The 24,898-nt window shown below is 45.8% G+C and overlaps 3 protein-coding genes across 3 annotated transcripts; all 3 read left to right on the forward strand.

The window, feature by feature from the left end:
• The first annotated feature begins 779 nt into the window (after positions 1-779).
• Positions 780-3,969, forward strand: LOC117847941 (protein DJ-1 homolog D). Its single transcript, XM_034729244.2, has 5 exons — positions 780-960; positions 1,081-1,197; positions 2,082-2,522; positions 2,731-3,093; positions 3,578-3,969. Exons 1-5 carry the CDS (start codon positions 907-909, stop codon positions 3,764-3,766), a joined length of 1,164 nt encoding a protein of 387 aa, XP_034585135.1. The 5' UTR covers positions 780-906; the 3' UTR covers positions 3,767-3,969.
• Positions 3,970-15,735: 11,766 nt separating this feature from the next.
• LOC117850298 (polyamine oxidase 5) lies at positions 15,736-19,856 on the forward strand. The gene is made up of 10 exons (XM_034732123.2): positions 15,736-16,226; positions 17,496-17,608; positions 17,680-17,768; positions 17,864-17,977; positions 18,066-18,153; positions 18,246-18,331; positions 18,411-18,513; positions 18,634-18,731; positions 18,818-19,247; positions 19,343-19,856. Exons 1-10 carry the CDS (start codon positions 16,193-16,195, stop codon positions 19,661-19,663), a joined length of 1,476 nt encoding a protein of 491 aa, XP_034588014.1. The 5' UTR covers positions 15,736-16,192; the 3' UTR covers positions 19,664-19,856.
• Positions 19,857-20,644: 788 nt separating this feature from the next.
• On the forward strand, positions 20,645-24,117 carry LOC117850301 (polyamine oxidase 4). Its single transcript, XM_034732126.2, has 10 exons — positions 20,645-21,182; positions 21,510-21,625; positions 21,745-21,833; positions 21,934-22,047; positions 22,131-22,218; positions 22,308-22,393; positions 22,495-22,597; positions 22,715-22,812; positions 23,053-23,482; positions 23,582-24,117. Exons 1-10 carry the CDS (start codon positions 21,155-21,157, stop codon positions 23,891-23,893), a joined length of 1,464 nt encoding a protein of 487 aa, XP_034588017.1. The 5' UTR covers positions 20,645-21,154; the 3' UTR covers positions 23,894-24,117.
• Positions 24,118-24,898: the final 781 nt, after the last annotated feature.

Consider the following 24,898-nt stretch of genomic DNA (forward strand, 5'->3'; position numbering starts at 1 on the left):
AGCACTAGTTTTCACCACAAAATCACATCGCGTTTGCGTTGATGTTGCTTCTTGGATATGACATTCTGTGCTGGGTTGGTGATCAGCAACCAGAGCTGAAGGAATATCGACATGTATCGCTTGTTCAACATCTGTATCCCACGTTCAGTTACATGTGGATCGCTTTCTGTTAGGAGTCAACTGTGTGTATCTGATGACTTTCTCATTCATATTGGCCTAAGTAGATCTGGCTCCCATTCTTGTTCTCCTGTGACACTGTGAGGTTACCAGTAGTGATCCTGTCGAACGTACTCAAATCCTGCTACAAAAAAAAAACCAAATATGTGTGCTGCCCGCAACCGCTTGGGGACATCATGGCCGGCAAAAAGTTCAAACACAACGTACTTTCTCCAAATCACATGGTGCCGCACTGTCTGATATCTCCTTAATCATCTGCCGGCAAGTTTAGTATTATGTACTACTACGGAGTGCAGATCTGGGAATCATACCAACTTGTAGTCTCTTCATTATTCAATGCCAATGATCAGGCATTGAAGTATAAACTTCTGATCTCTCAACGATTCTGTATGAAGTAAACGATTTGCAGAATCTGTTCATCATCACGAATGGAAGAAAGATCGAGAATTCTTCCAGCGCCTAACAGAATAATTGGAGAGTAAAATGTTTAACACCATGAAAATATTTCCAGAAAAATAAAACGAAACGTCAAAAAAAAGACAAGCAAACAGGCCACTAGAAACAAAGGAGAGCCAGGTGTTCTCCGGATGACTCTCCAGTGGCATATTATAAACATACTCCCAGTCCCAGAAACTAGAGAGGAGAGAGGCTTCTAGGCTCCGAGCTCGACGACGACACAAGCCGAAGCGTCTCGCCTGTGCGGTTGCGAGCGTGCGAGGGGCATTAGAGATGGCGGCGAAGAAGGTGCTCCTGCTCTGCGGCGACTACATGGAGGACTACGAGGTCTCCTCTTTCTCACTGGGCTAGACTATCCTCCTGCTGAATTAGTTGTTGTTTGGATCAAGAATCAGCTCTGGATCGGTGTGTACTGAGACCAAATCGGTTCTTGAATTGATGGGTTAGGTCATGGTCCCGTTCCAAGCGCTGCAAGCGTATGGCGTCTCCGTGGATGGCGTCTGCCCCGGCAAGAAGGCCGGCGACGTCTGCCGCACCGCCGTCCATCAGGGGATCGGCCACCAGGTACCTTGGATTGATCTCCCCATGTTCCTTACTTTTTTGCGTGGACCCGTTCCATTGGGTAGGGTTAGTTATGTCGATCTGGCTTCCTGTGAGATGGATTGAAGGAAATAGGGTTGTTTTCAGTGAAGAGTGGACTGTTCCGTATTTATTAGATTGACTGTGATTCAGTGAAGAGTGGAGGCTTGCACAAACTAGATTGGTGAAGCTGCATCTAATTTGTTGCCTACTCCTTGATATTCAAATTGCAGGAAAAATCATGTTCCTCTAGTCAGATTATGTGAAAATAATTTAACCTTTCGACTTTTGAGAAGAGGCTGCTTCTGAACGTCATTTCTAGGATGAACTAGTTTGAGAATACACAGCTGCTGGAGACCTGAATTTTAAAATGTAGATGGCACATTGTCTCTTAATTTAATCTGAACATCTGATGGTCGATGTAAAATGTAAAAGTTTATCGAGCTTGTTTGTGTATTGCTGATTTCCAAATACCATTGTTATGTAAGATTCCACATAGTATTTGGCAACTGCAGTGAAGATTTACCGCATATTTGAGTTTTAGTTGTTGAAAATTGAAATTTATTTACGATCAGATATTAGGAGATTTGTCTAGCAGATGGTTGTCTGGCTGATATCCCTGTCTGCTCCTAAAAGGTGTCGCTTCTGTATAATACAATGGTCCTTGAGGCCCTGTATTGTACTCACTGACACTGCTGCCATGCTTCTCTTGTTTACTTCCTCTCACATCTACACTGATTTGTGTTAGATTATCAGCTGTAATAATGAAATCATAGTGTTACTCCTTTTGTCTGTTTCATGTTACCTTACCTCTTTATTGTTGCTGTGGCAAGCCTGCATTCATTCTATCATTTGTATTTTTCATGCAGACATACTCTGAGACAAGAGGTCATAATTTTGCACTGAATGCTTCATTTGATGAAATTGGTGCTAATGGATATGATGGATTGGTAATCCCTGGAGGCCGTGCACCAGAATACCTTGCAATGGATGACAAGGTGCTTGACTTGGTCAGAAAATTCTCTGATGCTAAGAAGCCTATCGCATCAGTTTGCCATGGACAGTTGATTTTGGCAGCAGCAGGAGTAGTTCAGAACCGCACCTGCACAGCATATCCAGCTGTTAAACCAGTTTTGGTTGCTGCTGGTGCTAAGTGGGACGAACCTGATACCATGGCAAAATGTTCTGTTGATGGCAATCTCATCACTGCAGCGACTTATGATTCTCATCCTGAATTCATCAGCCTATTTGTCAAAGCACTTGGAGGCTCTGTTGCAGGCTCAGACAAGAAAATTCTGTTCCTCTGTGGGGTATGTATTGGAAAAAATCCATGTTCTCCAAGTCTTTCCACGCTCATACCGTATACCTTTTTACCATCTTTGTTTTTATATTTCATACTCTGCATAAATGGGATGAAGCCAAACAGAAACAGGCCTTCTCACTTCTCAGACAATCTTTCATATTCTGGATCTTTAAATATCTTTGCTGAACATTTTTGCTTAATTGTATGATTAATAGGACTACATGGAGGATTATGAGGTTATGGTCCCATTCCAATCCCTTCAAGCTCTTGGCTGCCATGTCGATGCTGTTTGCCCTGACAAGGGTGCTGGGGAGAAGTGCCCAACAGCCATTCATGACTTTGAAGGTGATCAAACTTACAGTGAGAAGCCTGGTCATGATTTTACTTTGACAGCATCATTTGAAAGTATGGATGCTTCAAGCTATGATGCACTTGTGATTCCTGGGGGAAGGGCTCCTGAGTATCTGGCTCTGAATGATAAGGTCATTAGCTTGGTCAAGGGCTTCTCAGATAAAGGAAAGCCAATTGCATCGATCTGCCATGGACAGCAGATTTTATCCGCTGCTGGAGTCCTTAAGGTACATCTTAATCTTTATATTATCGTTGTGCTCTATTAACTCAGTTTCCTTCTATATGCCTTGTAGTCTGTAGCTTGAGAGCGGAGAGAGAGCTTTTGATGTTTCTTTTGGTACAAAGGCTTTGCACTTTCTGGCCTGGTAAATTTTGCTTTGAACAACAGAGAACTGTGATTTTGTGTCTTGCAAGTATCTGACTTTTGAAAGCATTTTTGGGCCTGGTTTCCCTCGTGGTCAAGTCTCTTCTTCTATAGGAAATCTTTCAAAGTTTCTTTGGGAGGAAAAAAAAGGACATCAGGAAGGGTGATAGTTAAACACCAGAAAAATGATTTGACCCTTTGCGTTGTTCACCAGTTCACCGTCTTATTCTCCCTAGTCCTTAGCTTTAGCTTATGAATGTGCTCTAGTATATTCAAGGAGCATTCTTCAGAAATTTTGATGGGGCATATGAACGGACACGCTTCCTTGCTGGGTGATTGATACGCAGGGGAAGAAATGCACGGCGTACCCGGCCGTGAAGCTGAACGTGGTGCTCGGGGGCGGAACCTGGCTGGAGCCTGACCCGATCGACCGCTGCTTCACCGACGGCAACCTCGTGACGGGCGCAGCTTGGCCTGGGCACCCGGAGTTCGTCGCCCAGCTCATGGCTTTGCTGGGCATCAAGGTCTCCTTCTGAACTGAAGGATGAGAGAGCTCCGAGCGCTCCTGGGCGCAGCTGGGCAAGATGGTGTAGCTTCGGGCCTCCACACAGAACTAGATGATATACTCGATACTATACCCTGGTACTGTTGTATTGTCGTCGTTTCACTCGTTTGGGCTTGACAATAAAGGCCTTTTCTGTCCTAATATAATGTCTCGGACTAGCTGGGCTTTCGTTGATTCGTCTGCTACTTACTAACCCACCAGCCCGGCCGCCGCCGGTTCTCCCAACAAACCAGCTCCTGCCAGCCGGCCGGCCTCGTGCCGTGGCCGGCCCATCACTCATCCGCGGAGAGCGGCCCATCATTCAAGCCAAGCGTGTTCGTCTCTGCCTCCGCTAGTCTGCTTGCCTGCCACGCGCGGGCAGACCCGGATAGCTGCCTTGAGACAGTTCGCCGGACCGCGTCTGATCTCAGAGGGCTGCTTTGCTTGCTCCAAGACTACACTGCACAGCAACTCAGCAAGCTGGCTGAAACGGCGTGGCGTGCGCGCACTGGCACTGCTACCTTTGCCGGCACTCACTCGCTGCTGCCATGAGCGTGCCGACTGCGAACGCTGCACACCGCCGACAGCCCCGGCGTCACACATATGATCCTAGAGAAAAGGCTCACTGCTGCCTGCGCTTCCAATTCGGATCTCACACGACAGACAGCACAGGAAGCTTCAAACAAAACAAGGAAGCTGACGCAATCGCCCGCCCAAGAGAAAAGACTGCACCTCGGATCGATCCGTCCATGTTTGCCACGTCAAAGATTGGGATTGGAACACCAAGCGGCCAAGCCAAAGTGCGAGGTTTAGGTCGACGGCAGGTAAAGCGCAGCCACATGCAGATCCCAAACTAAAAAGGAGGAAGAGTAGCACGAGGAGTCGAGGAGACAAGACAAAGCAGGGCCGGGGCAGGCGGCGGGGAGCAGGGCACTACGGTACGCTAGTGCCGCGCTGCTTTCCGGTCACGCACGCCATAGTTTGTTTGTTTTTTTTTTTGAAAGCTATACGCACGCCATAGTATCAGACGGCAAGCCCATGATGATTGATGAGGCAGCCACTCACTCACTCAGCGGCTGGCGTGCAAGCTACCAGCTCCTAATCCCTTATAGCTTGTTGCATTGCATTAGCAGGGAAAGGAAGTTTAAAGCAAACAAAACGCCACCTACAACCTGCTAATCCCGTTGGGCCACTCGCCTTTAATTTGCCGCCCCCGGGAAACCAAAAGGGTCTTATCCGCTCGTCGATCTCGGCGGATGTCGGGGGTGTTTGGAAGGAGGGCTAAACTTTAGCATTCCATTTTTAGTCAAACTTTAGCCCCTTGACTCCTAACAGGGCCGGCTCTATAATTCTAAGGGTTCTTGGGCAAGCATAAAGATAAGGACCCATTGAACTAATTTTTAATATTAAAACTAAAGTATAAACTTTGCAGTATGCTCATAAAATATAACAATAGTGTAAAAAAATAAAAATAATAACCATTATGATTACCTTAAATAAAAATATAATGCTTCAGTGCTTTATAAAAAACTGTCTTCGGGCATTTCTTGATGCAAAATCTTCAAAAACAATATCAAGATTAATATCGTCCAAAACATCCTTCTCAATGTTGCACATAGCCAAGCCATTCAATCTTTCTTGTGACATAGTTGATCTTAAATAATTTTTCAATAGTTTCAATTTGGAGAAACTTCTTTCGGCTAATGCTACTGTCACTAGAATAGTTAAGAGAATTCGATATGCAATTGACGAAGGATGGAATTGCCAAGATTCTCCCTCAAGGCCGTAAGGCACCGCTCCTTCTATGCAATTGATGAAGGATGGAAATACTACATGAAGAAATAATATTAATTAGATGATTGCTTTTTGACAAAATTGACGAAAAAGAAAACGAAGCTTGAACTTCAAATAAGGGCTCACCTCTGACCCTGACTGCACTCGCGGCTCGCCTCTGTCCTCTTACGCCCTTTGACGCGCTCCTGAATCCCTGACGCACTCCAGACGCGGCGCTCAGCGCTCACCTCCTGCACCCGCGTGACGATGGCTCTGATCGCCTGATCGGGTCGGCGGTGGCACGGCCACGGAGTCAGGAGCGTATACGTATACGGAGTCAGGGATGGCACAGGCACGAAGCAATTTGGCAGGCCTAGTACAAGCACGGAGCAATTTGGCAGGCCTGATTTGGCACGGACGGGAGGCAGGCCGCAGTTGTTACGCGGGGTATTTAGAAAAGCTAAAAAAAGTCCACCAACCAAACTATATGTACTAATTACCTATATGGTCTTGGGCCCCCCAGCTTCGTGGGCCCCGGGTGATCGCACGGCCTGCCCCTCCCCTAGAGCCGGCCCTGGCTCCCAAACAGGAGGGCTAATGAAGGGTGCTAAAGTTTACCCCCCCCAGTTTCCTTTAGCCCCTCCAAGGGATGCTAAAGAGAGCCAAAAGAGCTAAAAGTGGTCCCGAGTCCCTCATTTCCTCCCGTTGGCCCTATCGCAAAATTCTGCAGCACCGCCGTCTTCTCCCCACTCTTGTTTCCCATCCCGCATCGCCTGGATCTCACACCCGTACCCCGCCATTCTGCACCACGCCCCAACCACCACCGCCGTCCTTCCTTTCCCTACCCCGCTGCCGCCAGCGTTCCCCGAAGTGCGTCGTCGGGCTACACCTCCACGCGGTGCTCATGGACGGCCACGGCGACGATGGCTTGAAGGACGCCCTCTCGCAGCCGGATCCGTCTTTTCTCACTGGCGGCTTTGACTTCTTCTCGCAGGCATCCTCCTCCCAAGGTCCCCGAGCCAGCATGCAGGCCCTGGACCTCAACTCGCAGGCGGACGAGTTCCCCAACATCAACTCCTACTCCGAGTTCCTCCGGGGAGATGGCGACGAAGTACCCCGAGGACATGGCGGTCTTACTCTTGGCCTACGTGTGCCCTGCAATAGCGGCGCTGGCAGCAGAGGAGGCGACGGCACGAGAGGTGCCGGGGGCAGCAGAAGCGCTGACAACAGCAGAGGTGGCGGTGCCAGCAGAGGTAGCGGCGCCGGCTCCAGTAGAGGTGTTGGGCGTGCGGCGAGGTCCCAGTATGAGGGTGGTGCCGGCGACGGAGGACGCGGTGGAGGACTTGTCGGTGGGCGTGGAGGTCGTCGAGGTGGAGGCAGTGTGGGTCATGCACATGATCTGGATGAAGAACCTTTCTTCGATCTTGAGGAAGGAAACCCTGACGATGGTGCTAGTGCTGTGGAAGTGATTTTTCCCGACTCTAAGGTATTGAACTGAAGTTATGTTCTTGACATGCAAAGTTGATGTGTATGCAATGTTCATGTTAACTCTATATGAATTGTTAATCTGATGCTTAAATTGTACTGTTACTTTTAATGGCTTGTATTACTTTCAGTGTCTTGTATGAGTAGCAAAGGTTTTTAATTGTTTGAATTGTATGAGTAGCATGATTTCTATGTCTTGTGTGACTTGTATGATTTGTTTATATTCTTGTGTGTATGCACTAGATAAAAGGTGACAAGGCATCTTAGTCAGAACCAAATACGATTTGTCCTGTAATTTGTGCGTTGAGCAAATTAGAGCAGGAAATTGTCACAAAGGTATAATGTCCGCAAGAGGGTACAAGGCAATTGCAGAAAAATATTACCTAGCAACACGATTGAAGCATGATAGGAGGCAGTTGAGGAAAAGGATTTGGCAATTGAAAACTTTGTACAGTTTCTGGATGGACTTGCAGAAGAATAGTGAGTTGGGTAGGACTGCAAATGGTATTGTCATTGCCCTAGAATGGTGGTGGGATGAAAATACAAAGGTAAGATGTATTCTGATCATTTACTGTCAATTTGTTGCTGCCTTCTTTTGAGGAGATGTAATCTAAACATTTACTGTCATTGTTGTTGCCTTCTTTTGCAAGGCAAAACAGAATGTAAAAAACTAATGCATGATCCTCCAGACTACCTTGATCAACTAGAGGAGATGTTCCATGATGTTGTAGTAGATGGGTCTACCTCCTACATGCCTGGAGCAGAAGATGAGGAAGAGGAAGAAGGAGATGAAGAACAGGGGTTACCTTTTGATTTTGATGGCAGCCCAATGAGCACTAATAGCAGGAAGAGGGCAAGTAGTACTAGCACTATCCACTACTACAAGTCCTGGAAAGAAGTTCAAGAGCCCATTGATTAAGATTATGGATACTATAGTAAATAAATGGGCTGAATCTGAAGAAAAAAAATCATAAGGTCTTGAGGAAATCTGTGAATAAGAAATGTGAAAAGAAGAACAAGGAGAGAGCAGATATGAAGAGGTGTCAAGATTTGGGTTTAGAATATGGTGCAGCTCCTGAGAGTGTTGAATACTATGCTTGTGCTACAATTTTTTAAAAAGAATTGATGAGAGAATTCTTCTGCAACATACCAACTCCTGAAAACTAGGCTAATTTTTTTGCAGAGATGGTGCAAGAACCACAACATGTATTAGTTAGGAGTTTGTGTGGTACTGTAGGATGAATAAAGTGACTATTATGTGCTGCCTTAATGTTGGTGCTACTGTTAGGAGTTTGATGTTGAACTGAGTTGTTTGCTAAGAACACTATGTTGGTAGTTGAATGGAATTATTATTTAAATGGAAGTGATATATCAGTTATCTTTCTGCATGCTCTAACCTTTCTAACCTTTGCTTTTATTTATGGTTTAGGATGGTAATTCTTCAACTGAGTGTTCAAGTGATTCGGAGGGTAATCATACAACTGATTCCTCAAGTGATGATGATACTGTGGAGATGATAATGCATTCTTGTAAGAGGAGTCGGAAGTTTGTCAGTACGGTGTTTATGTTAGGTATATACTATGAAACTTACATACACAAAGCTCCAAGGAGGGTTGCAATTGTGAAGGGCATCAAATGGGTAGATGAAACACTGTCAAATAGGACCTCTTGCTACAACATGTTTAGGATGAGTTGCCCATTATTTCATCAACTGCATGATTTGTTGGTCGACTCCTATGGTTTGAGGGCAAGTAGAGAAGTGTCAACAATGGAGGCTTTAGGAATGTTCCTGTGGATAATTGGTGCACCTCAGTCACTTAGGCAAGTTGAGGATCGGTTTGTGAGATCATTCGAAACAATAAGCCATACATTTGACAACATTTTGTGTAGTGTTCTTAAGCTAGCAGTACATAATATTAGGCTATTGGACCCTGAATTTACGACAGTGCACCAAAGATTACAAAACCCTCGGTTTGCTCCATACTTCGACAACTGTATAGGAGCTATAGATGGCATACATGTACTAGTTGTGGTGCTAAGTAATAAGGTGGATCAGCATACGGGGAGATATGGATATACCACACAGAATGTGTTGGCTATTTGTGACTTCGACATAAGGTTTACATTTGTTGTTAGTGGATAACCTAGATCGGTACATGACATGAGAGTGTTCAATGATGCCATAAAAAAATATGGTGACAAGTTTCCACATCCTCCTCCAGGTACACTAGTTTATATAGGATATTCTCTACATTTGTACAAATATGGTGTCAATTTCATCTACCTCACAAAATTATCTTCATTTGTAGGCAAGTTTTACCTAGTTGACTCGGACTATACTAACCGTCCTAATTACCTTAACCTTGCACCATACAAGGGTACGAAGTACCATCTACCGGAGTTTTGAAGTGACCCAATGTCAAAAGGTATGAAAGAGACCTTTAATTACTTACATTCATCCCTTAGAAATGTTATCAAGAGGTCCTTTGGAGTTTTGAAGATGAAGTAGAGGATTTTGTTGGGTATACCAAGTTTCCCAATGCACAAGCAAAGCAAAATAGTTGTAGCATGCATGGCAATTCACAATTTCATTCAAGAGAATGGTATTGCCGATAGGGCATTTGATTTGTGCGATCGTGATGAAAATTTGGCCGAACCATCAAACAATGAAGGACATGCGACGAATACCCAAGCAGGAGATGAAGACCGTAGCATGAATGCATTCCGTGATGAAATAGCTCATACTTTGTACAGTAGATCGTAGTTAATGATTTGTGTGTAGTAAGGACAATGTATTCTTTCTCCAATTTCGTGGTTATTGGATAATGAAATAAACTTTGAATCATTTTCTAATCTGTTTGCAAACCGCCGACGAGCATGAGAGAAAAAAGAGAGATGCGGCTGAGGGGCAGCGCAAGGGAAAAAAACGACCGCCACCAGCGCCAGAAAAGAAACACGGGAGGGCAGCGTGCGCTTCTTTTGTGTGGGAGGGGAAGAGCGGGAGTGCGCAGGAATCAGGGAAAGGAGGGTACTGTGGTCATTTTGCACACAAGTGCTAAAGTTTAGCCCCCCACCCAAACATCCCAAGGTGCTAAAGTTTAGCCCTCCATTTGAGGGGCTAAACTTTAGCCCTCCATTTGAGGGGGCTAAACTTTAGCTCTGGGCAAAACTTTAGCCTATGCTTCCCAAACAAGACCGAAGCCATTGCCTCTACACCTTAGGGTGCGATTGGTTGCCTGCTTCCGCTTGGGCCAGGCTCGTCGGATGCAGGATCTTTTTGATTGATTGCTTACATCGATGCTCGGGTTTGGCTCTTCGGATGTAAAATGCATCACCCAGCCTGCGCCGGAGAAACGAGGATGGTGGCCGTTTCTCCAGGCCAGACTCGTTGGATGCAGGCAATTAATTAGTTAATGACTTTATTAGTTTATGATTAGCATATTTTAAATGATATTAACCTATTATAAATAATATTAAGAAGTAATAAGATGGATCATAGACTATAAGAGAATAGTTACACATATTAAATATCATAGTGATAGTTGTTTGTCTATTTTTATCTCACGCAACATGTTTCCATGCAACCAACCAAACATTATCTCATCTCAACCAGGTCGAGGACATACAAGCAAGCAAACATCGCAGTGTTGCATACGCTCAGCCGAGCCTGATTTCAAGATACGCAAACCAATCACGGCATGCTCATGTAATCATGTGCCCCTCTGCTAACATCCACCGATAGAATTGTACAAGGGAACTGCCGGAAGAAGAATCGATTCCGTCCAGTCCAGATGCAGATGGCCTCCACACTCAGGCTGCATATCTCCATTCCTGCTAGGTGACTGTACGTAACGATGGCCTATTTCTAGCTAGTATATGGAATGGAATAACCGAATAACCTACTAGTTGGCATGCTAGCGCGATCAGTGCCACTGCCAGCGGGTGACTGCGAGTACCACGACGGAGATGCAGATGCACGCATGGTGCAGAGTCTACACGGATCGTATCTCTCCCATATATCCCATCTCAATCAGAGCGGTTCACGGGCTCTCGGGCTTATTATGAAGCCACCAAGAAACGTCTAATCATGCACTCACTATTGCCCAAGGACCACAAAATTCTACTAAAACTTATAGACGGTGCCAATATCCAACACGCAAATCGGTGCTATCTGTAAGTACCTAGCTCTCTGCAAAAACCTTTTACGCGTTAGCTATCTATAAGATGGGCGGATCAAGCATAATACTCCCTCCTCCGTTTAAAATTGTAGGTCCGTTGAAATTGTAGGTCGTTTTACCTTTTTCTAAATTCATAAATATTATTATATATCTAGATATATATAATATGTAGGTGCATAAAAAAATAACGAAGGGAGTAGAAGGTTAGAGTTGTTCTTCCTTCTTTTTTTTCCCCTTCCTCTCCCTTTACTTGATTACTTCATCTTTCTCTCCTCCTCCTTCCTTCCTTCTCCCAAAAATTGGAGGAAGGCTAGGGGGTAAAACACTTTGATATTTGATAGGCGTTTATATGCCACTACACACCTTAAAATCATGATATTGTCAAACTGTAGTTTTTTGGGAGTTCTATAAACTCCACTATGGATTGTTTTTTTTAAAAAACATGATTTTGCATTTAGCTTATAAAAAACTCCAGTTTTCTTTAATACCATAGTTTTAAAAAACTTGTGCAAGCAGACAAAACATCGCCAAGCGTGAAGATACGCTCACGTCCATAGATGGCCAAGAAAGGGCGTTGCTCCACGATAGACTAGGCTCGGCACCTAACCTATGAGTAGGATGGAATTCGGTCAGTAAAGAGAGCTTTTAAAAATCTGCATCTTCCTTCCTTCACAACCTCTTCCAATGATGCTTATGCAGTTATGCATATACTAATCTCAACTAAGTACGTTGCTGACTCGTTACTCCAGGAGATATTTTGCTCCAGTAGTTGGTTGCGTTTTGTCCACAATTTAAAATGACAATTACGAATTTTACAGAAATTCACCTGATGAACACTAATATGAAACCAAAATCAGCAATGTAGCTAGACAAGTGGCCTAATGTTGTTTCTTTTGTTTTTAAGATTCGGAATTATGTCTGGCATATATTAATAAGAACTAAGAAGAGTGGCCTAATAACATTGTGGTAAAGCATGAAAAGCTGAAACAGATCCGGATATCATGATCGTCATCCTCAGCATGTAAAGGCAATGGAAAGAAATCCTCTCACCCACAAAAAAGCAAGGGAAAGAAACCCTCACAATGGAAAGGGAAACAATGCAAAATGGAAAGAGAAAAGGTGCCCTTTAATGTTACTGTATCGTTGCCATCAGCCTCAGCTGACAATTCAGAACAGTGAGTCAGGTACTCACCATCAACTGGGCCTGATGAAAATTCACATATCCGGTTCCGACCCTTTTTCAGTTTTTCCTTTTGAGAAAAGTGAATCGGTGACATTTACCGGACCTTTGCATTCATTCACAAAAGCCAAGGCCTGGACGGGACGGCCACTGGCAGACTTTCGCAAAGCCGAAAAGGATTCTGCCAATACGCTGAATCTAATTAACCGGCCGAACAAAATCTGCACCGCGATTCTAAAAGTTCACTTCTCTGAATTCTCAAGTACCCTATTCCTGAATTCCTTCCTGATCAGGGGGATTCAGGGCATCAGGCAACATGCGTAATTTGGGAACATGATCAGGCATACGGTATCCTGAACTCGGTAGCACGGTTTGCTCTAAAAGAATGTTCAATCTGAATTCTGAACCATAAGTTTTCCCTGTAAAACATCAGTTCTTGAACGAAGCACAGGCACGGCATCTCGTGTCGATAGCATCAAAACCTTCTGTGAACTCAAGCACTGAACGTGCGAGTGCGACAGCTAAACTAGGCGGCTATCGGAAGTCAGTGTGATATTTCTGGTGACAAACAAGGCGGGAGGGAATCCAGGGCGGCGGCGAGTGGGGGCCTCTGCCTTCCCTTATCATTGTGCCTGCCTGCGTCGCCTTTGGTTTGGTCCAACATGGCCTAACATCTGTCTGGATCTTAATCCCATCACGGCATTGCAAATTTCTCAATCACCATTTGGAAAATGAGAAGTTGCCAAATGCCAAGTTTTAAGCTTTGCAAGTTTCAGGCTTCTTCAGATTTCAGAAAACAAGGCTGCACAACGCCTGGAGGTTGCTGTCTCTTGTTTAGCATCGTTCGCTGTCACTATTTAGGAGATGTTTGTTTCTTTAGTCGTTCCTAAAATTCCTATCACATCGAATGTTTAGATACTAATTAGGATCATTAAACATAGACTAATTACAAAACCAATTGCACAAATGGAGACTAATTTGTGAGACAAATCTATTAAACCTAATTAGTCCATGATTTGACAATGTGATGCTACAGTAAACATGTGCTAATGATGAATTAATTGGGCTTAATAGATTCGACTCGTGAATTAGCCTCCATCTGTGTAATTAGTTTTATAATTAGCTCATGTTTAGTCCTTGTAATTAATCTCCGAATATTCGATGTGACATGAATTTTAATCCGGAAAAATATCCAAACGGGTAGCTAGCATGATCCGTGACCGTAGCAAGGCCACCCTATGACGCGGTACCCAAAAGATCATCCTGCGGGCCAAGCAAATCCAATAATTCCATGCCTTTTGGGACCTAGGGCTTTTGCACTTTTCTTCATGGATGCAGTCCCCCACCAACATATCGGGGCATCCACATCCATCTATCAATCAAGGGGCAGGATGATCACAAAATTCAGCGATCTTTTTCTTTTTCGAGGAACTTTTTGCTCGCTGTTGAGCTTTATCAATCGTCGCTGATTGTATGGGCAATGGAGCTTCATTACGTTAGCATTGTAGTTTTCATACCACTGGACCCCCGCAATATTTTTTTTGGGGGGGGGGGGGGGGGGGGGGGAGTGGGGATGACTGAACCTAAAGCTCTCGTGAGTGTAACCGTGTCATGTTTGTAATATCTGGTCGCAGGTGTTTATAGATCTGATCATGAACCACCCGACGTGGCAAGCCAAATTCGGTCCGCGCGATCAGTGCACCAAGCGGGCTCGGGTTGTGATTTTCAGACTGCTGGACCCCCTCAATATTTGTGAAACCCCCAACTCAACCTAACGGCCGTAATGGGCCCAGCCTTGGGCTCCAGCCAACAAATTTTCCATCAGTTTTTTTTTTCAAAACCCCGACCTCCTGATCCTTGATTAGGTCTCCATCTAAATCAAGGTAGTGCTATATATAACCAGCTACCTCCTAGCCCAGACAAACCAGATAAACAGAAGCATGTATGGTCATGAAAGTTGTGAAGAAACGTGCCAGATGAAGGCGCCACGCCCATTGTAGAATCCAGTAATCAGCAACCAACCATCTAGCATGTACTACCTTGATGGAAGCTAGAAGAGGTAACATGCCGCCGCTGAATGTATATATGATGGGGTGGGTGCACATCATGGCAAAGGGTGTGGTAGGGCCACTCTTTTCTGGCACGGAATACACCTCCAGCTCATGCACTTTGCCAAGAACAGCACGTCGGAATATACCCTACTACGGCCTGAGACCGTCTCCGGCCGCTCCGGGTCTTTTGGCAAGTTGGAGGGCCATCCGCACTTTGTTTGAGGATTTAACGTGGCAAGCCGGGACAGATCAGCATTATTGGTGTGGTGTTGATGCTAATCGAGGCACAACCACATGGGTTGGGCTAGACACGTTGCTCTGTTGTCACGACCCGTTCACGTGCAGAAACAAGTGCAGATCGCTGATGTGCATGTCCGTGTGTTGGTAATGGCGGAGTTGGAGTGATCTTTGTCCCTTTTGGTGCAGAGTCTATCCGATTCAGACTGAACGAAGAAGCAAAATCGGGGATAGGGATCATCCCTTCGCCGTGCAGAGTCTATCAGCTGTTTCAGACCAAAAACAAAAAACAACCCCAGCCGGCCCAGCGTCATGCGATGATCCCGAAGCTAAGCACGGGGCTTTCCCACCTGCAGAAACGCTAGCGGGGACGTCACTGTACGTTCTGAAGCAGAGGCAAGGGGCGCTGCCGCAAATCTGCCATGAACGCGTCGAGAGCTGGCCCTAATGACAGGATAACACGGAAACGAACACGAGCTAGCAAGCTACGCCACGGCCGAGAGCCTATAAAGCCCGAATCGGCTCAGGCGCCGGCCAACGGAGGAAAACGGAAGCTTAGCGGCCGGAGTCTCTTTGATCAGGCAGCTGTTGTTGGACGGAAGCTGTTGCGGGACTCGTCAGGTCGATCCTAGGTGCCGTGGCAGCGGATGGACACTCTCACCAAATTCTCACCAGCTGGTAATATACTATAATTCACTCTCGCATTGCAAAGATTCTGCTTCCATTGTTCGCAAAGACCAATGCAAAGAACGAAGGCCAAGACAAGATCGTTGCTTTCGTACACACAGGCACACAGCTCACCAGATTCGAATGGGCCCAAATTCAATTTCACTTTCCAAATTTCGCGCGGCCACGAATTGTGCATGTCGCGCCATGGACCCACCCGGAAAAGTTCTCAGGAAACCTCGCCGTGGTCGCGGTGGATGGATCAATGGATCGGCCGGTAGCGCAAGCGCACGCAGCCTCAGCCCGAGCTGGCCCTGGCCGCCCGCTCCGGCAAATGGCAAAGCCCGGGACCGAGTCTATAAAAGCCACGCCTCCGCCGCGGCACCCCCGCACCGCACCGGGCGAGAGCCGTAACAACCACCCGCTACCAGTGTCCTGTCCCGCCCGCCTGTCCGTGTGTCCCTCCCGTCTTCTCTCTCCACCGCTCGGCTCGCGCGCGCAAGCGGCGGGGCGGCGTGGCTACGGAGGCGGGAAGCGCCGGTTTGGGGACGTCGGCGGCGGCGGCGGGCCTCGCCGGCGGCGAGCTGGTTTGGGTATGAGAGGGGTTATCCATGCGGCGCCGACCACCAGCGTCCCCTGCGGATTCATGGACGGCCTCCTCATCTTCGTCTTCTACCTCTCGCTTCCTATACGTGGCGGCCGCAACCACTCGTTAACCGCCTCTAATTGTTAGCCGCCGCCGGCCCCGATCGGTCGGTCGGCCCACGTCGATCTCCCTCGCCGCACGCGCTCTCGTCACCCACGGTCCACGACGCCGTCGGGCGCAGCTCGGATCGGGTCCGCAGAGGATGGACCAGCCACCGAATGGCTTCGCCGCTGGAGGTGCGTGTGTTTTTCTCTCTCTCCCTTTTCGTTCTGATGAATGCTTCTACTTATGTCCAGTTGTGCGATTTGATTTCATATGTGCTGACGCATTAGGAGAAATGAGTTTGACGTCCCGCGACGATTGACATCTAGTGCGCAATTTAAAATTGTTTCCAGTGGCATTGCGGAGAAGAAATACCAGTACAAGTAACCTGATTGAGTTACGCCAAACGTCCCTGTCATGGACTGCCGTCCTAATCCTTATTGACTGTATGATAGCTTAGTGGCCCCTCCAGTGCTAAAAGGGTAAAATGATGATTATGGGAGGAAAACTTTGATTTGGTTTCTTTTAATATTGGTGGGGGCCTCTTTCATGCCCAGGAACACGATAATTGGGCAAAAGGCTTTCTAATTTGATTGATCAACCGTCCTAAAAAAATATTGATTGATCACCCGATAAATTCATTCTGGTGGCCTCACCTGAATAATTATAGGGTATATACCTAAAAGTTATGTTGATCTCAAGGATCTAGAATGAAGAATATTTTTTTTTCGAAAGACAGAATGAAGAATATTACAAGGAACCTCTAGGAGGAAAAACAGAGATACTCTTATGAGCAGGTGATGACGAGGAAATTGGCAAGTGAAAGGGATGTAGCCATGTAGGAGTAGGTTCCAAACTAGAGGTCACTAAGCTGTAAAAGAAGATAAACATGCCTCTTTGCTCCTTGAAGAGATATTGAGGAGAAGCATCCCATGCCAGCTGGCTTCCTTGTTCTTGTTTGCATTTTTGTAGAATATCTTCTCTTTTGTTTTCTGAATGGAACAGAATATCATCTCCATCGGTACATCCAAATTGGTACACATCAAATATTTCTTCAGGCCATTCATTTTTATCTGAGTCCAACATCACTCTTTTTGTCTCTAATCAACCAGAAAGAATACCTGACATATATTCCTAAGGTTATCCTCACCACAGAAGACAAGACAGTCCCCTTCAGCCAGCCACTGCATGCTAAGACAGCCAAACTAGGCAATCCCCTTCAGCTAGACACTGGTTGTTAAGATAACAAACTTTTCTAGCTCATAAATTAACTATTAATTGACAGATGAAAACATTACAGATAATTGTCCTGAATGGAGCGTTTGCTATATACTTATTCAGGTAGATGGGTGAGAAACATGTGATACTAGTTACAGTTTTAATGCTTTATTGGCTTTAATATGTGAAGTTTCTATAAACTTGATGGCTCTCATTCACTGGATACCTTTCATTTTTGCCATCAGGTTTTTTCAAGCACATCGATGGGCAAAACTCTTCTCCCCCTTCTGTAATTGTAATAGGGGGCGGGATTTCAGGCATTGCAGCCGCTCGTGCTTTGTCAAATGCTTCATTTAAGGTAAATTTCTAGATTACAGACCAGAAGAAGGTCAAAATGTTTGATACTTACATAAAGTTAGATAATAACAGGTCACGCTCTTAGAGTCGAGGGACCGACTTGGTGGCCGTGTGCACACTGACTATTCTTTTGGATGTCCAATTGACATGGGTGCATCTTGGTTAGTTGCATCTCAGAGCTAATATGTAGTTGCTTTTATCGACCTTATTTTGAGTTTGATGCAGTGTGACATTATGCTTATATCTTGTGATTTAGGTTGCATGGTGTATGCAATGAGAATTCTTTGGCGCCATTGATTAGGATGCTTGGGCTTAGATTATATCGCACAAGTGGTGATAACTCTGTATTGTATGACCATGATTTAGAGAGGTATACATAATCCATAATGAACATTGTGTCTAGTCTCTCATAAGTTGATGGGCAAACTTCTCTTACATTTCTGGGGGTTTTTTTTCAGCTATGCCCTATTTGATAAAAATGGTCAGCAAGTTCCCCAGGAGATAGTTATGAAAGTTGGGGAAATATTTGAGAAAATTCTTAAGGAGGTACTGCAATCACTGGCACTTATATATTATCTGTCCAATGCTTTTGTGGAACTACGAGTCTATGATAAGCTCACTTCTTGTTAATATCTCAGACGGTCAAAGTAAGAGATGAACATGCAAACGACATGGCTCTTATTCAAGCCATGGCAATTGTGCTTGACAGGAATCCACATCTGAAGTAAGTGGGATTTATGATTCACCTAAATATGTTACGGTGATGAGTTCAGGTCTTTGATGTTGTGCACTTACACTTGCAGGCTGGAGGGCCTGGAATATGAAGTGCTGCAGTGGTGTATATGTAGACTGGAGGCATGGTTTGCCACAGACACGGACAATATATCTCTGAAAAACTGGGATCAGGTATGCCGTGTCAGAATATGCTTTATTCTTTCATCATATATTCCAGATCAGCACAAGAACACAGTTGCATGACAACCGTGCTGAGTGATTTTTTTTGTTTTTTTTTGGGCAAACTTGCAGGAACATGTGCTTACTGGTGGACATGGTCTCATGGTGAATGGCTATGATCCTGTCATCAAAGCTCTCGCTCGAGATCTTGATGTTCACCTCAACCACAGGTGTGCAGAAGAACCATGTGATACTCTGATTGTCAGATCGAACCCCAATTAATTAGCTTATAATATCTATTTTATGTGTTGCCCAGGGTCACAAAGATCATTCAGCGTTATAATAAGGTTATTGTTTGTGTGGAAGATGGAGCAAGTTTTGTTGCAGATGCTGCCATAATAACTGTCCCTCTCGGTGTACTTAAGGCAAATATCATCAAGTTTGAACCTGAGCTACCAAGAGAGAAACTTTCAGCAATCGCTGATCTTGGCGTTGGCATTGAGAACAAGATAGCTCTCAAGTTCAACACTGTATTTTGGCCTAATGTAGAAGTACTAGGCAGGGTTGCCCCAACGTCAAATGCATGTGGTTACTTTCTCAACCTTCACAAAGCCACAGGAAATCCAGTCCTGGTATGCATGGTAGCTGGAAGTTTTGCATACGAAATCGAGAAGCTATCAGATGAAGAATCTGTGAACTTTGTTATGTCCCAGCTCAGGAAAATGCTACCACAGGCAACTGAACCGGTAAAGCAGCAGCGAAGACACTGAAACTTGTTAACTTTGTCTCTGCAATCTGCACAATGTTTGCAAATCCTAACACATGTGCCTCTCTTTCCCAGGTTCAGTATCTGGTTTCACGGTGGGGCAGTGACCCAAACTCACTCGGTTCCTACTCGTGCGATCTAGTTGGGAAACCAGCTGACTTGTATGAAAGATTCTGCGCTCCCGTGGGCAACCTGTTTTTCGCTGGGGAGGCCGCCTGCATCGATCACTCTGGGTCAGTGCATGGAGCTTATTCTTCAGGCATTGCCGCCGCAGAAGACTGCCGAAGGCGTCTCTCGACGCAGCTAGGCATCTCTGACCTGTTCCAGGTCGGGAAGATTGTTGTGAGGGAGGAGATGAATGAAGTCATGGTTCCCTTCCAGATATCCAGGCTGTGAGGAAAGGAAGTTGTCTATTTGAACACCGTGTTATCCTGAAGCAGCAGAGAAGGTTAACACTTAACAATGTTAGCTGCTTCGCAGTATGTATTGCGCCTTCAAAACTGTTGTACTATCGCAGTTTGATGTTTGATGTAACTTCAATAATATAGACCTTGTTGGAATTTATGGATGTTACCGTACTCTTCTGTTATATTCAGTTGCCAATGCTTGATTCGGGAAGCTGGTGGTCAGCTGTTCAACCATCTCGTTCTGAATTTTATTGATGAATTGGCGATTGTGTGGTGATGGGTTTATGTGTTCATCTGGGGGATTGGGGCTGAATGTGTTGGATCATTCTACAGCTGGAATTTTAAAAAATAACGGATAGAGAAGCTTATGATTCTCTGCCGACAAATTTGGCGTGCAAGTTGCAAAGGATGTCACATCAACAAGGGGGTCTGCGTGCTCCACAACCTAGGCAAATACTGCTGCAGCTAGCTGCTGACGAGCTGGCACGACCATTTGATGCTCGATGAGTCGATGGTGGAGCCCTTTTCCTGTCGGAGTTGAACATCCGCGTCAAAAACCCAATATATGTTGCAGATTTGCAACGCTGCGCACCCGCGAACAATTCCAGGATCGAGTGACCGAAACCAACGCATCCAATTCGCTGTTACATCTTACGCTGCAACATGCAGTCAATTGCTATTCTATTCTGTATCGCCATCTCGCAGATTAACCACACGACACTCTTTTGAGTTCTCGAGCAAAGGCTGCGATAGAGGTAAGATAATCGCAAAAAAAAAAAAGAAGAGAGAAACAGAGAGGTAAAAGAAAAACACGAAAGGCGTGGGCGAAAACGAAATACCCGTCGCCTTGTCGACCCGGACTCGGAAGGCCCCTACGCGGCTACGCAGAAGCAACGCGCCAGCCGTGTCGTCGCCGACTTCGTCTCCTCCCCACACACGTCTATTTAAGGCTACCTCCCCACCCATCCTCGCCTTTAACTTCAAACCAAACCAAGAGCAAAGCGTAGCCGCAAACACTCCATCCCGTAAAACACACACGCGCCATCCAGCTCAATCAAAGCCACCGCCCACCGACCGGAGAAGGGAGGAAAAAAATATCTTCTCTTCTCTCCATCGGATCGGGATCCTTGACTCCTCGTGCTGCCGATCGATTGATCGAGAGGGGGAGATCGTGGTGTGTGGGGGGTGACGAGATTTTGCCGGTTTGGAGCCAGTTAGGGGTATGAGCTGTTTTGCGCACCGCCGCTGCTCCGACGCCGCCCGCCGCCAGGACGGCCTCCTCGTCTTCGTCTTCTTCCTCTCGATTCCCATACGTAGTATTAGTAATAGCAGTAATTCTAATTTAAGTAGTAGTAATCTCTTGTAAACTGCGATCCTGTTCGCGGTTTCGTGTACGGGCGCGGAGGGACTTTCTGTTGTTGCTTGTTCCTCTTTCCCCACTCCTCCTTCCTCCTCCTTGGCGGCAGCGGCAGCGGCGGTTATGGATCCCAATGGCCTCAAAACTGGAGGTATTGAAATATTTCTCTTATCACCCTGTTTGTTTTTGTTAATTTTTTATATCTCTCGATCTCCCTATTTTATCTGAATTTTATTTGTTTTGTACTAGTACAAGTAATCTTGTTGTTGTATAGGACGAAAGGAGATATTTTTGTTGTTTTCATGGGAAATCTAGAGCAGAAATTTTTATTGTTGAGATGATGTCGGATTGACGATTACTAGAGTGAACATTTGTAAGGTAGTTGTTATGCAGGGAGTTGTAGAAGCTTGTAGATATTTTGTTATCATCTGATTCCCTATGAATTGAACTCTGATTATACAAAAAAATGGAAATTCAGGCCTTTTGCTCCCAACTATTGAGAGGCGGTGCACGACGCCTCCATCCGTCATCGTGATCGGCGGTGGCATCTCGGGCGTTGCAGCTGCTCGTGCTCTCTCCAACTCTTCATTTAAGGTAACTGATGATGAGTGATGGATTTTCATCTACAGTGATGTTGATGTGGCGTGTAGCATCAGGTTGATGCTCATATGTGGTGTGTCTTACTGTCACTGACTCCTATTCTGCATCATCAGGTGACTGTTCTGGAGTCCAGAGATCGTATTGGTGGACGTGTTCATACTGATTACTCATTTGGATGCCCAATTGATATGGGAGCATCATGGTTAGTTGCCTTCACACTCGAATTTGCTCAACATGTCCACTGAAGATTTTGTCAGTGTGATCTCTTGCTTACCTTTTTCGTTGGTGTTTGACAAATTCAGGCTGCACGGTGTGTGCAATGAGAATTCACTGGCTCCATTGATCGGATATCTTGGGCTGAGGTTATACCGCACCAGCGATGACAACTCTGTTCTGTATGATCATGATTTAGAAAGGTACCTATTGTTCATATACTCAAATTCATTTTCCACTATCATCTTGATCTTCCGTCTCATTGTGCTCATCGATTCCTCTGCAGCTATGCTCTCTTTGATAAGGATGGCAATCAGGTCCCAAAGGAGACAGTTGATAAAGTAGGAGAAACATTTGAAAGAATTCTTGAAGAGGTAGAGTGAACCCAATTCATTTGTAGTATTTTTGGTGCTTCTTTGGGAGCATTTTTAGCTCACTCTATCTATGATGTGTTGTGTTACAGACGGTGAAAGTGCGTGATGAGCAGGAACATGACATGCCCCTTCTACAAGCAATTTCCATTGTGTTTGAGAGGTTCCCCGAGTTAAAGTAATTTTTCTTGTGCCACACTCATTGTTGTTGTTAAAATTGAATAGATCACGAAATCTGCTTTGGATAGTACTTGACTGACATGGTTGCCACTTCTGTAGGCTAGAAGGGCTAGAAGATCAGGTCTTGCAATGGTGTGTCTGCCGGCTTGAGGCATGGTTTGCTGCAGATGCAGATGAAATATCCCTGAAAAACTGGGATCAGGTTAGTGCAATGCCCTGGAGCAAAGTTTTAGTCAACCATTTAGCTGATTGTAGAAATCTATTCTGTACTCTAGATGTCTCAGTCTGACTAACCTTTCCTTCCTTTTTCGGTCTGCAGGAGCGTGTTCTTACTGGTGGGCATGGACTGATGGTAAATGGATACTATCCTGTTATTGAGGCTCTTGCTCAAGGTCTTGACATCAGGCTTAATCAAAGGTTTGTTTTTCCACCGATCTTTTATTGTTGGACTGTACTCTTGCCAAACATGGCGCCAGGGTAATTATGGTTGATCAGCAGAATACTACTAGCAATTACAGTGTTGTGTAGAAATCATGATGATGTAGTGTTCTAATATAAATGCACCGAATAAGCATTTGATCTTTATTCTGTATGTCTGAAAGGAATGACCCAATTTTAAATAAATTCGCTCACTGTAATTGAATGATGATCTTCCAGGGTCACCAAAATTACCCGGCAATACAATGGAGTTAAGGTCACTACTGAAGACGGTACGAACTACTTCGCCGACGCTTGCATAATCACAGTGCCACTCGGTGTGCTCAAGGCGAACATAATCAAGTTCGAGCCTGAACTGCCCCCATGGAAGAGCTCTGCCATCGCGGACCTCGGTGTTGGCATTGAGAACAAGATCGCCATGCACTTCGACAGAGTCTTCTGGCCCAACGTCGAGGTGCTGGGAATAAGTGGTCCGACGCCTAAAGCATGTGGATACTTCCTGAACCTCCACAAGGCCACCGGCAATCCGGTCCTCGTGTACATGGCTGCTGGAAGGTTCGCCCAGGAAGTGGAGAAACTGTCCGACAAGGAAGCCGTCGATCTGGTCGTTTCTCACCTGAAGAAGATGCTTCCAGATGCTACTGAACCTGTAAGTTGTCGCTGCACATGGCGGTTTCAGCACTTGCTGTTTCTGAATGTTTGTTCATGTGCTGACGCATTTGCATTTGGTGATGCTTCGCCGTTGCAGACGCAGTACTTGGTGTCACGCTGGGGCTCTGACCCGAACTCTCTGGGGTCCTATTCGTGCGACCTGGTCGGGAAGCCGGCCGACGTCTGCGTGAGGTTCTCCGCTCCCGTGGAGAACCTGTACTTCGCCGGTGAGGCGGCCAGTGCCGACCACTCGGGGTCCGTGCACGGCGCGTACTCGTCGGGCCTCGCCGCCGCAGAAGATTGTAGGAAGCGCCTCCTGACGCTGAAGGGCGTCCCGGACCTAGTACAGGTCGCGGCGTGGGAGGAGGTGGCCGGAGCTGTGGCTCCCCTGCAGATTTGCAGGACCTGAGCTTGGAACATCTGCGTCTGCGCCCGCTATGCTGTGAAAGAATGCGGCGAAGAAGCCGTAAACTTTTTCCTAGTCGGCGCGTGCAGATGATTGCCGAGTCTTATATTATTATTATGTCGTAATAAAAATTGTATTATCGTAAACGTGTTACTGTCTTGATTGGAATAAGTTGAGCACTCGGACACTGAAACTCTATATCAAAATCGAGTCCTATGTTATATTCACCGTTTGCTGAGATGTGTGCTTGATTAAGATTGGCTAGAGCGAGATGTGATATTACTGATGCTCGATAGCTGCTAAAATCGCCGTAACATTGCTGGCTGAATCGTTTGCCTTTCTCTAACAATTTAAGAGGATCTGGATCCCGAGTTCAAATCTTGATTAGTATATTGCCACAATTAGTCTCGATTGCATGGTACATTCGAAAATAAAGGGAAGGTCCTAGCGCGAGGCAACAACTTGGTTTGACCATTAGCCCCAAATATTGGTTGGTCTGAATGTTACTCAACCTACCTACGCCTACTTTTTTCTTGTGAACTTGCGCATGTCAAGCGTAATCTGTAATTGTAAAGCGCATAATACTGATAATGCAATTATGCAAACATCATATCTCCTTCTAACACATGCTGGTATGCCACACAATGCCTTCTAAACGCTCCGTGGATCCCTGCACATTCCCTCTCAAGCGGTCAAGCCCCGTGAGGGTGAGGCCGTGACGTCTCGTTTAGACTAATCTTTCCTTTAAATTTGATGGAGACATTTCGTGGTTGCTTTTGGGCTGCTGGAAGATTTCTAGAATATGGAGTGCGTGGCCGGGTTTGGCAATCGAGCTGGCAGAATCTCGCAAGATTCCACGACGATCCCCTTCCTCCAAGGACAACGGCAACCTCAATTCAAGCACGTGACACTACCGCTCAAATCTAAGCCGTGGCCCACTCGTCATTGACCGAAACCGCGTGTCCTTGTACCTAACACACCCCTCCTCCCTCTTCTCTCTCCTGCGTG

The sequence above is a fragment of the Setaria viridis genome, chromosome 3, assembly GCF_005286985.2.
Source record: "Setaria viridis chromosome 3, Setaria_viridis_v4.0, whole genome shotgun sequence".
Lineage (NCBI taxonomy): Eukaryota > Viridiplantae > Streptophyta > Magnoliopsida > Poales > Poaceae > Setaria > Setaria viridis.

Coding starts and splice junctions, on each gene's coding strand:
- LOC117847941 (XM_034729244.2), top strand. CDS start 907: ATGGCGGCGAAGAAGGTGCTCCTGCTCTGCGGCGACTACATGGAGGAC. Junction 2,523..2,730: donor AAATTCTGTTCCTCTGTGGG/GTATGTATTGGA, acceptor TATGATTAATAG/GACTACATGGAGGATTATGA. Junction 3,094..3,577: donor CCGCTGCTGGAGTCCTTAAG/GTACATCTTAAT, acceptor ATTGATACGCAG/GGGAAGAAATGCACGGCGTA.
- LOC117850298 (XM_034732123.2), top strand. CDS start 16,193: ATGGACCAGCCACCGAATGGCTTCGCCGCTGGAG. Junction 16,227..17,495: donor GAATGGCTTCGCCGCTGGAG/GTGCGTGTGTTT, acceptor TTTTGCCATCAG/GTTTTTTCAAGCACATCGAT. Junction 17,609..17,679: donor TGTCAAATGCTTCATTTAAG/GTAAATTTCTAG, acceptor AGATAATAACAG/GTCACGCTCTTAGAGTCGAG.
- LOC117850301 (XM_034732126.2), top strand. CDS start 21,155: ATGGATCCCAATGGCCTCAAAACTGGAG. Junction 21,183..21,509: donor CAATGGCCTCAAAACTGGAG/GTATTGAAATAT, acceptor ATGGAAATTCAG/GCCTTTTGCTCCCAACTATT. Junction 22,813..23,052: donor GACATCAGGCTTAATCAAAG/GTTTGTTTTTCC, acceptor ATGATCTTCCAG/GGTCACCAAAATTACCCGGC.